The sequence below is a fragment of the Hemiscyllium ocellatum genome, chromosome 23 (assembly GCF_020745735.1).
Source record: "Hemiscyllium ocellatum isolate sHemOce1 chromosome 23, sHemOce1.pat.X.cur, whole genome shotgun sequence".
NCBI lineage: Eukaryota > Metazoa > Chordata > Chondrichthyes > Orectolobiformes > Hemiscylliidae > Hemiscyllium > Hemiscyllium ocellatum.
This window is the reverse complement of record NC_083423.1, coordinates 47,263,312-47,275,477: the sequence shown is the minus strand read 5'-3', so window position 1 is coordinate 47,275,477 and position 12,166 is coordinate 47,263,312. Positions and strand designations below refer to the sequence as shown.

Sequence of the window (12,166 nt, the reverse complement as noted above, 5' to 3'; positions counted from 1 at the left end):
CTACAGCACAGAGACAGGCCCTTCAAACTGGTCTAAACTGACCAAAATGCCCATCCACGCTAACCCCATTTTCCTGCACTTGGCCCTTATCCTTCTAAACCTTCCTACCTATGTATACGTCCAAATGCCTTTTAAATGTTGCTAACATACCTGCCTCAACCATTTCCATATGCGTACCACCCTCTGTGTAAAATGTTGCCCCTCAGGTTCCCTTTTATTCTTTCCTCTCTAACCTTAAACTAACACCTGCTCTCGATTCCCCCATCACCAGGATAAAGTCTGAGATCATTCACCCTATCCATGTCTCTCATAATCTTATACACTCCTACAAGATCCCCACTCAATCTCCTATGCTCTAAAGAAAGAGGTTTGAGCTTTCCCTATAACTCAGACTGGTGAGCCCAAGCAACATCTTTGCAAATTTCTTCAATACTCTTTACAGTTTAATAACATCCTTCCTATAAAAGGTGACCAAAGTGAACACAATACTCCAAGTGCAGTCTCCCCAATGTCCTGTACAACTGCAACATAACTTCCCAACCTCTATACTCAATGCTCTGATTGAGGAAGGTCAGTGTGCCAAAAGCCTTCTTCACTGTCCTATTTACTCCACTTTCAGAAAATTGCATACCTGAACTCCAATATTCCTCTGTTCCACTACACTCGTTAAGGCCCTACCATTCACCATAAAACTCCGACCTTGATTTGACTTTGCAAAATATAAGACCTCACACTTAACTATATTAAACTCCATGTGTCATTTCTCAGCCCACCTCCCCAGCTGATCAAGGTCCTGCTGCAATTTCCGATAACCAAAGGCCTCCCGTTGGCGGGAGGTTCCTTTGCCTGCAGACAAACTACTCCGATTAAATTTTAAAAGATCACACAACACCAGGTTATAGTCCAACAGGTTTAATTGGAAACACACTAGCTTTCGGAGCGACGCTCCTTCATCAGGTGTTAATGGAGGGCTCAATCGTAACACAGAATTTATAGCAAAACTTTGCAGTGTGATGTAACTGAAATTATACATTGAAAAATTGATTGTTTGTTAAGCCTTTCATCTGTTAGAATACAGTGGTAGTTTCACTTCTTTCGTGTGTAAATCACAAAACCTTTTTTTAAAAGTTGCATTCTTGGGTTAGCTGTTAACAATGGTGATAGCTAGACAATATGTTGAAGGTGTTAGCCCCCTGTGTTCTCTGTCTATGACCTGATGTTTAGATTGATTCTAAAAACCAACTTCTGGATCTTCGGTTAACTCGAGTTTAGCTCTAAGGCGCTTGACTGAATGCTACATATTAGCCTACACACATCCCGAGTTTGAGACACATGCACGTGACACGTGAACTGTTTGGCGAGCTGGCATGGACAAATTGGACCGAAGGGTCTGTTTCCGTGCTGTACATCTCTATGACTCGCACTTGGTTTGAAATTTGTAAGCTTGCATATTTAATGTCAAGTAGGCAATTGACATACATTGTATTTTCTGTTGCCCCAAAAGGTGAAACTGTGAAGAGGCTGTTGGGGACATGAATGTAACATATGAAATGCTGGCCAACAAATCCCAAGGACTACAATAAAAAGCAGTATTTTTCACACAAACAGAAATCGGTACCAGCTAATCACACATCCAGGCAAAACAAAAGAAAAATCTGATTTAAAATTTATTTTTGTATTCACTGGTCTTTTGCAATTTTACATTTAATCATAAAGCTTGCATCTTGCATACAATTAGTGGTTTCAATAAATGCAAGAATAGAAACGAATCTAAAATGTTGGGTAAACAATTGTTGATTTCACTCAAAGGTGCACTCCTGCCTTCAGCACTCCATAGACCATCGAAAAGGTCACTCCCAACCCCACCATCCAGCTCAAACCACGTGATGGCTGGGGAAGAGGAACCAGATAAGCAATGCTGTGGAAGATTCTGGAAGCTGCAAAGATTCTGAAGTGCATTACAGCTGTACTCAGGTCAGGGCCAGAGAGGGCATACAGCAGACCAATGCTTACGAATGGAATAATGTTCTCCAGGTCATTCCGATGGCATCTGCAGGGAGCATAAACAGGCAGCAAACAATAGGGGTTGAGTTGAGCAAACAAACGTTAACAATCCCATCCTTATGTTGAAGAAATATTTCATGGCTAAACTGCAATTTAAACTTAGAATTAGCACAGGAACGTTGAACATTTCTACTGGCGTAATTTAGAATTAACGAAATTGGAGATTTGACAAGTTTTCAAGCTTGAAGTCAAAACAACTGCAGAAGGAATGTATTGGTCATTAAAATGTTATTATTATTCATTTCCTGAACGGTGTTTCTGTTCCTCCAACACCACATCACCCTTTAGTTAAATGTGCACATTACACTGGCTCCAGCCAGCCAGCTCAGAGTCATCCGTGAATTGAGGATAATCTTTTTAATTTACTTCATCAAGCTGTACAAAAGACAAACAATGAATAATAAACAGCAACTTACAGGGGAAAGGGGCAGCAAGGCCATACCCCAAACCTCACTGTACATCTCAAATTCACAGGGAAATCCCCTCTCCCCAAATTAATCATTTACATATACATTAGAAATTGGTTCAAAAAAAAACAAAACTCTTTTAGTATGCTGGTTGTAATATGTCAGACCTTAAGAATTTTAAGGTGATGCTCCCTATAAGGCTCATGAGAAACTCACTAAACAATCTCCTTGTGGAGCTAGGTGAATAGGAGTTCCCTGGGTAACAGGCCCTGGCCTGCCCAGCTAGAACTCATCACCTGAGCCCTTTATAAAGCAGGCAGGCAAAAGTGAGGACTGCAGATGCTGGAAACCAGAGTTTAGATGAGAGTGGTGCTGGAAAAGCACAGCAGGTCAGGCTGCATCTGAGGAGCAGGAAAATCGATGTTTCAGGCAAAAGCCCTTCATCAGGAATCCCTTTATAAAGCAATTCAGCATGTGGGTACTTTCACTGATGGTGGTTACTTTATTTTGTAGAACAACTTTTTTAAAAAAGTCATGGTGATTTTGGTGATGGTGAGGTCGCTCGGTTGTGATTAAGAGCATTTCAGAATACAAAAAAAAACAAAACTAGGCCCAGGTGGACCATATATATAATATATATATATCATATAGTCTGTGGGTGATCACACCCCTTGATAATTTATTTGAGAAATCCTTTGCTTTGTTTATGTTTCACTTCAGCCCTAATTTTCCTGATCATTGGGCACTGGCTGCAGAAGACGTGGGCGGATCAGAGGACCTCCTCATTGGTCTGCTCCTGGATCTGGTCATGATGGCTATAAACAGGTCCAGGCAGCGGGCTGTGGAGGGTATTATCTCTGCCAACTGCCTGCACCTCATCCACGGTTATGCTCGTGCCTTTTCGTGTCCTTGGAGACGGAGCACAGTGTCCATCAACACACTTGATGCACCGCAGGAGACAGTACTTTATTTTCCTCTCCAACTCCATTTTGATTTAGCACCATCCCTGCTCTCCTTACCTCCCCCTTATCTTTCAATGTTGATCATTTCCCTTAAATATCCAACTGAGTGATTTAGTGGCGGCGGCTAATAGATGAAGGAAAGAAGTCACAGTGATTTGCTGATGAGGAGGAAAAACTGATCTGTTGTATGTAAGAGCATTTCTGGATGTGAAATAAAATAAAGCAGACCAAGCTTTGATGGTTTGCATTGCCCTTAATGGGTCTTGCGTGTGGTTATTCAATTGGTAACATGGGTGATTTACTGTTGGTGGTTTCAAGGGAGAAAAATATCACAGTGATTAGGAAAAAAATGTTTGGTTATAAGGGGATATAAGGGGGAAAAATGGAAAATAAACCACACCCAACTTTGTTGGATTGCATTGCTGTTAATAGACTGTACAAGTGAAGCATTCAGTTGGAAACAGGGCGGTAGTTAACAGAACAGACAATAAAATACTATAGTGATTTGGTAACGAGGGGAAAAAACAACCAGTTATATGTGATAACTCTTCTGCCTGGGCTTGGACCAGCCTGTATACACCATGAGAAGTGGCTCTGTTTTGGTTCTCAACAATAAACAAAATTCCTTTCCAGTCGAGCTTCCTGAGTTAATACAAACTCTGATCAAGTGCAGACTTGGGGTGGAGTCCGGTAATTAGCACTGGACCAGATTAGATATTTTTGTGGGCAGGTCTCTCAGATCTGCAACATATGTTGTTTTCAAGATAACTTTTTCCTAGAGCTCTACAAACTGATGAGTATTTATCTTATCAATACACACCATAAAAATAACTACTTTGTTGGATGTCTTTACATTTGAATAGAACATCTCACTCAGCCTTTTGTCAAGTGTAATAAATTAGGGAAATATCATACAGATTTGGATAATTGGTTTTACATATAAATATACACTCACACAACACACAAACAGACCCTTTGGTCCAACTCAACCGTGCTGGCCAGGGTCCCCAAACTAAACTAGACCTATTTGCCACCGTGTGGCTCATACCTCTCTAAACCTTTCCCATTCGTGTACCTAAATGTCTTTTAAATGTTGTAACTATACCTGCATCTACCATTTCCTCTGGCAGTATGTTCCACATATGAACCAGCCTCGTTGTGAAAATGTTTTCCCTGGAGTCCTTTTTAAACCTTTCTCCTCTCACCTTAAAATTATACCTTCTAGTTTTGAATTGCCCCTCTCCAGAGAAAAGACTTTTGCTATTCACCTTACCTATGCCTCTCATGATTTTAGAAACCTTTTGTAAGGTTTTGCCCCTCAAACTCCTGTGCTCCAGTGAAAAGAGATCCCAGCCTGTCCTTATAACCCTAGCCCTCCAGTCCTTGTAACATTTTTGTAAATTCTTTTTGCACCCTTGCCAACTTTAATAATATCATTGCTATAGCAAGGCAACCACACACACATATGTATATATCTCTATCATGTGCTTGAATGAATTTCCCATAGTTAGATAAAGTATAAGTGATGCAAGTCTTGACTGATGAACTTGACTGACAAAACTTGCCACATGACATCTTTCCCATATCATATTAAATCTTTTCCTGTTAAGTATCAGGAACGGTGAAATTAACCATAAAAGAATGTGAGTTGTATTTGTTCTCTGACTAGGAACAGACTCACTCCAATTTATCTTTCAAGTGTCTTCATTTCTATTGGATGAGATAAACACTTGATCAGCAGAAAAGTACACCTTGGGACACGGGTATCCAGAGAGGGAAATCCTGGGATTGGTCAGTGCCACCATTCTGCTGGATATATTGATTCCCTGTGTGTTCCAGGTCTTCACTCACAGGATTGATACGTATTTAGTTAAATTAAACCATATACAATCAAACTAATCAAGCAGGGCTGAGCACTGGCCTGTTACTTGACTGTCCACCTGTTATTAGGCAAAAAGGTCACCTTGTTCAATCACATCTAATTATTCTCAACCAGTGTTTAATCCATTAGCATTTTAGCTCAGGGTACCAAGTGGATCAACTCCACCCAGGAATATTGATGTTACCTCCAGTTGATGATCTGGTTCATAAGAAGCAACTTCAAACATAGCTAAAGTCTACTTAGTGACCGATCCAACAATCCAGGCCCCTGGTTTTGATCTTTCAACTTATCTGTAGCTAAAACCCAACAGCTTCTGCAACAGAATGTTAGAACTGCTGCAAATGGATAGCAATGGGGTATTTGTGGCATTCCACTTCGCTGGTCTAGCCAATGAGGAAACATGTTGATGCAGCTTGCAAGCATATACCTATCAGCTTCTTTATAGTTTTAACAAGTAGAGCCATACGATAAGATATTTCTAGACCAATTTGTTTGGAGTTGTTATCATACACCTAAGGAGCAGGTGAGACTTGAACCCTAGTTCAGAGGTAGGGACACTACCACTGTACCACAAGAGCCCTTAAGTAACAGTCAGTCAGTTTGTGTTTCATTTGCATTTCAACGTTTTTAGTTGAACCTGTTATAACCAGACATAATCTGCTTCACACAGCTACGGAATGGTTAACACACTAAGTAGCAGTTCACTTAACAGTTGATGCAAATGCAGTCACAGTTTTGAAATTAAAAACCAATAAAAACAAAAGACATGAACCGTGTAAAGTTAATCTTCACAAAAAGTAATAGTGCAACCCGGAAATCACCCAGCTAGTTTCTCGTTCTGTGGCCGGTCATGCACAGGGGAGGGGTAGGCCACTAAAACCTGCCTGGAACACTGGCCCACCACTGTGAAACTACATCCCAGCTGGCTGCTTTTAGTCAGAGTGAACAAGGCACTAAAATATCCAGCAGCAGCACTTCCGGGCTCCATCCACCTCTACTCCTCCATTCCCCCACAATTTCCACAACTCCAAACTCCTTCCCCGGATGGACCTGTAAATCCTGTCTTTGGTGTCTGATAATGGAAAGGACAGCTCAAAATCTCAACCGGATTCTTTCCTCAGTTGTGAGGTTGCACCTAAAATACCGTGTATTGTTTTGTCCTTATCTGGGGAAGATTTGCCATATAGGAAAAGCGGTTGAGGCCAAAACATTGAGTGTTTTCATGGAGAAGTCAGATATAGGGTCTGAGGGCTCCAGGTATCAAAGGGTATAGGGATTGAGTGGGAACTGATACTGCACTGGAGGATAAGCTGTGATTGTATTGAATGGTGGAGCAAGCTCAAAGGACTGAATATGTCGACTTTCTAAGTACCGATGATCAATGGAGGTTCACCAGATTATTCCCTGGGATGGCAGGATGGGGAGAGCTTGAGGAAATCGGCTCTGTATTCCCAAAAGAGCCAAAGAATAAGAGGTGATCTCATTGAAACTTACAAAAGTTATAAGTTAAACTTATAAATTCTTCTAGGGTACAAAAAGCTGGATGTATCCTGTTATCGCCTGGCTGATGACTCCATAACAGGGGACATAATCTCAGAATAAAAAGGAAGGGCTCTCATAGCACAGTGCTTCTTCCAATACCTCTGAACCAAGACGTCCAGGTTCACATCCCACCAGCCCCAGAGGTAAGTAATGACAAACCGAAAGAACGAAGGATGCTGCAGATCAGAAACAAAAGCAGAAATTGCTGGATAAGCTCAGGAGGTCTGGCAGCATTTGTGAAGAGAAATCAGCATTAATGTTTCAGTTCCAGTGAGCCTTCCTCAGAGTAATGAGTCAATTTTAAAGTATCTCTGAATGAAGGAGAGATCATTTAAGATGGAGAGGAACAGGATTTTCTTCACTGAGGTGACAGCGAATCTTTGGAATACTCTCCCCCACAATACTACAGAATTCAGTCACTGAGCAGGCTCAAGTCAGGAATCATAAGTTTTTGGAGATTAATGACATTAAAGGATATGAAAATAGTATAGGAAAATAGCATAGAGTTAAAAGGTCAGCCATGATCTAGTCAATAGTGGGGATAGGCCCAAATAATTGAATGGTTAACTCCATTTCCTATGCCCTATGATCCTTTCTAATTTGAAAGCTTGAGATATGCAAATTCTTAATGAAACATAACAGCAAAGAGCAGGGGAAAGTTAATACAACACTCAGGGTATAACAGTCAAAAACATACCCCTCACGTTTAAATTCCTCTTAGAAATATGAAACAAAAACTTAATAGATTCTTAATATTTTTCATTCTGTCTTAACAAAACCAATTGAGAATGCATCACACAAACAGATTTTACATTGTTAAAGTGGTAGTTATCATCATCTGCATTTCGCTAAAAAGAGAATGTGCAAACTCCACACAGACAGTTGGACACACAACACATGTAGGGACAGCCTCTCACTAAAAAGTCATTACCACCACTTTGAAGATCCCTGAATATTGGTCGGCCTATTAAATTTCAGATGTTTTGACATGGAGATAATTTTAATATTTTCTCTGCAACCCTATCAAAAAGTGTAAAATTTGCCACCCACAAAGTAAAGAGCATTCACACCTCCTCACAGAAGCTGCACTTTCTAAATCAGAACCTGCATTTCTGTATGCTTTTAACATAATAAAATACCCTGAGATTGGCATGGTAGCTCAGTGGTTAGCACTGCTACCTCACAGCATCAGGGACCTAGGTTCAATTCCAGCCTCAGGCAACTGTCTGTGTGGAGTTTGCACATTCTCTTTTTAGCGAAATGCAGATGATGATAACTACCACTTTAACAATGTAAAATCTGTTTGTGTGATGCATTCTCAATTGGTTTTGTTAAGACAGAATGAAAAATATTCTCGACAGCAAAATAACTGCCATAATTATCAGTGAGTGAGATTTCTTTCTATATTTAATTGTATGAATTTTTCCAATGCCTAAGTAAAAAAAATCCTGAAATGCTTCATAATGGCATCAAAAGGAAAATTCACACAGAACTAAAGAAGGAGACAGTAAGACCAAAAGCAGTCGTATACACAAGACTGAAGAAGAGTGTAGTTCCAGTCATTGTCACATAGCAGTTTCAGCCATTATTTAACTCAATACGGTGACTCAGTGGTTAACACTGCTGCCTCAGAGCACCAGGGATCCAGATTTGAGTCCACCCTCAGGCAACTGTCTGTGTGGAGTATGCACATTCTCCCCATGTCTTCGTGGGTTTCATCCAGGTGCTCTGGTTTCCTCCCATAGTCCAAATATGTGCAGGTTAGGTGGACTGGCCATGCTAAATGACCCATCGTATCCGGGGATGTACAGGCGAGCTAAATTAGCCATGGGAAATGCAGGGTTCCAGGGGTAGGGTAGTTGGATGGGATGCTCTTTGGAGGGTCAGTATGGACTCAATGGGTCAAATGGCCTGCCTCCACACTTTAGGGATTCCATGTTTGTTCCTCAAGAGTCTGCCACTAGCCAAAAGGACTTGCCCAAAAGGTAGTCAGCAAAACCTAACCAAAACCTCATCCATTTATATCACACATGAAAGGCTTGCTCAAGGGTGTAAAGAGAAATGTCAGCCCTGTAACCTGATAACCCAACATAAGTCATATTCCTTATCAAAGTTCAACAAATACTTATAGATAAATAATTCTATCAAAACACTGAATATGTAATAAATAAGAAATAGAGGTTGCAGATGCTAAACAGCTATTAGTTTGCTATAAAAACGGATCACAGTAAATTGAGATTAATCATGGGCATGAGATATGTTGACATCATTATGTTCTTTGGTTCACAAATCTCACCTTCTCACACGCTCCACATAAGGGTCGGTCCTCATTAATTGCTTTTTTGATTCTTCATCCGTTGCACCATGTGCCCAAGCATCTTCAGCACTGACAAATGCCTGTTCACAAACAGATTATAACACATCATCCACTAACAGTTTAGACCTCATCTGTATATAAGTGGACTGGTCTCCCCAACTAATTCTCATGACAGGCACATCAAAATTGGGGTTCGTGTTCTGCTAGCTCGTGGAAGAAATCCAGTTTTGAGTTCAAAGAGGCACAGGAGCTATTTGTGAATAAACAATTCATTTTAGGAACCACTAGTTTAAAAACCCAATTATTTGGGCATACAACTCTAACTTGGTGCATTCAAATCATGCAAGTATCTTATTCATTCAACGAAATAAATCACAACTGCAACCGATCTTCTTTGCTGATCTTTATAAAGTAATGTTCCAGCCCCTAGTTAGTCAGCTTTTTGATTTACAAGGGAGTCCAAGGCTTTGAGGAGCAAACAGGAGAGTGGAATTAAGACCACAATCAAATCAACCACAATCCTATTCAGTGGCACAGCAGACTCAAGGGTCCAATGGCCGACTCCTGTTCCTGTTTCTGATGTAAAAGGAACAGCTGGGAATTTCAGAGCAGCCTGTGACTAGTGAAGTCCCACAGTGGTCAGTGTTGGCACCATAACTGTTCACATTATACATTAATAATCTGGATGAAGGATGTTTTCCTTATTTTCATTGTTGCTAACTTTGCAAATGACAAAGATATTTGGAGATACAGGTAGCGTTGAGGAAGTGGAGAGGCTGCAGAAGGACTTGGACAGATTAGGAGAGTGGGCAAAGAAGTGGCAGATAGAGTACAAAGTGGGAAATTGTGAGCTAATACACTTCGGTAAGATGAATAGAGGCATAGACTGTTTTATAAATGGAGAAAGCTTTGGAAATCTGAAGCATGAAGTGACTGAGCAGTCTTCACTCAGGATTCTCTTATGGTTAACATGCAGATTCAGTTGGGAGTTAGGAAGGCAAATACAATGTTGGCATTCATTTTTAGAGGGCTCGAATACAAGAGCAGAGATGTACTGCTGAGACTGTATAAGGCTCTGATCAGACCACGTTTGAAACACATTGAACGACTTCATCAGGACCACGAAGGGGTGACGTCAAGGTATCAGAGAGAGTGTGCTAACCTTCCAACAATTCATCTACTCCACCCTCAAGCAACACCAAAATGTGGGGTGGGAGGCCACATTGGACTCAGCAGTTATATCCAAATCCACTAGAGAAGGAAGGAAGCAAGTCTTCCATTTTCATGGACCGTCTCAGAGGAACAGCTAAAACAGAAATTGCTGGGAAAACTCAGCATGTGTGGAGACAAATCGGAGTTGATGTTTCAGATCAGACTGGCAGCAGTTCTGAGGAAGCGAACTGGACCTGAAACATTAACCCTGCTTTCTCTCCACAGATGCTGAGTTATCCCAGCAATTTCAGTTTTTGTTTCTGATTTCCAGCATCTGCAGTTCCTTGGGTGCTTTTCTTTTCTCTTTAAAAAGGAGGAGCTGCTAGCCCAGAGTTCTAGTTGAGGACCCCATTTTAGCCATGCCTCTACTGGCAATGCAAAACACTTGCAAGCTTCCAATTCTAGGAAAATAACCCAAGGAAATACAGCAATCAGAGGGAGAGAGAGTGTGTGTGTGTGGGTGGGTGTGAGAGAGAGAGAGAGAGAGGGAGGGAGGGTTAGGTGCCATCTTAACTCAGCTCCTTTCAGTCTGGCTGTTAGATTTACCTTCCGTTTGACTCTGAAGTATCCAGTCAGGGGCCCCATCAGTAGCATCTTCAGCAGCACGATGGTGCTGTAAGTAGAGTAAGCGAGGAACACCTCGCTACTAAACATCTCGGACATTTCCAACCCCTGGAGTGGACACGGCTAGAAAAAAAAAGTGGTTAAAAATGCACTGAAGACAAAACCCAGAATGTATAAAATATAGTCTTGCACCCCCAGTAAGTTTTGCTCTGCAGTAAGTTTTTTTTATGTGCAAGATCTTCAAATAGGAAATGAATGAAATTGAAGCCGCGTTAAAGCCTCGAACAAGCTACCAGTTTGTAAAATAGTACTTTCAACAATTAAAGACTAAATAGCCTCTTCCATCTTTTTATATAAGTAATGAACCCACCTAAATACAGCCTTCCGTCTGTGCCCTGCTGTTCCAGCTCCTGAACTCGCCGTAACTTTACTGAGAAGGTGGGGCAGCTACAGAAGCGGGCGGGTCTGTTTGCGCCTCCCATTAAACCCCAGCGAGTATTTCTCTCGGCTTCACTTTTTTTTCAAGATCTGCAATTTGTTTCCTTTATGTAGGCACTCATTCATGCAAATGTTTGGCGCACAGATCAGAGGAATAATGGGGAAATCGGTCCACAAAAGGAAATAAGGGAGCCAACAAAAACAGAAATTGCTGGAAAAGCTCAACAGGTCTGGCAGCATCTGTAGAGAGAAGTCAGAGTTAGTTTCGGGTTCATGACCCTTCCTCAGAACTGGGAAGGAGGTAGAAGCAAGCTTAGAATCCCTACAGTGTGAAAGCAGGCCATTCTGTCCATCGATTGCGCACAGACCCTCCAAAAACCATCCCACCCCATTACCCTGCATTTCCCATGGCTAATGCACCTAGCTTGCACATCCCAGGACACCATGGGCAATTTGGCATTGCCAATCCACCTAACCTACACATCTTTGGACTGTGGGAGGAAACTAGAACACCTGCAGATACAGGGAGAACGTGCATACCGTCACTTAAGGATGGAATCGAACTTGGGTTCCTGGCACTGTGAGGCTAACCACCATTATTCCACCTTCTAAAATGGTGGCACTGGGAGACTATGAGTTTGGAGGCAGTAGAGTGGGGGGGGGGGAAGGTCACCAGGTGAGGTGAGGTTAGTGACTGTAGTAGGTACAATGTCTGATGGTGGGGTCATGGTCCACAGGGAGATAGGAGGAGGTGTCTGAGAACTGGCACTCAGTCTCC

General features: G+C 41.6%; 1 protein-coding gene across 1 annotated transcript; it reads right to left on the bottom strand.

Moving 5' to 3' along the window:
• Nucleotides 1-1,654: 1,654 nt before the first annotated feature.
• On the bottom strand, nt 1,655-11,428 carry LOC132826773 (microsomal glutathione S-transferase 1-like). The gene is made up of 4 exons (XM_060842960.1): nt 11,321-11,428; nt 10,933-11,073; nt 9,154-9,254; nt 1,655-2,050 (listed from the first exon to the last, which is right to left on the bottom strand). The coding sequence occupies exons 2-4, from the start codon at nt 11,047-11,049 to the stop codon at nt 1,804-1,806; spliced, it is 465 nt and encodes a 154-aa protein (XP_060698943.1). The 5' UTR covers nt 11,050-11,073; nt 11,321-11,428; the 3' UTR covers nt 1,655-1,803.
• Nucleotides 11,429-12,166: the final 738 nt, after the last annotated feature.

Excerpts from the sequence above, each read along its gene's own strand:
- LOC132826773 (XM_060842960.1), bottom strand. The coding sequence starts at position 11,049 with ATGTCCGAGATGTTTAGTAGCGAGGTGTTCCTCGCTTACTCTACTTAC. Across the intron at positions 9,255-10,932 it reads ACTTCAGAGTCAAACGGAAG|GCATTTGTCAGTGCTGAAGA; the intron begins GTAAATCTAACA and ends GTTTGTGAACAG. Across the intron at positions 2,051-9,153 it reads TATGTGGAGCGTGTGAGAAG|ATGCCATCGGAATGACCTGG; the intron begins GTGAGATTTGTG and ends TGCTCCCTGCAG.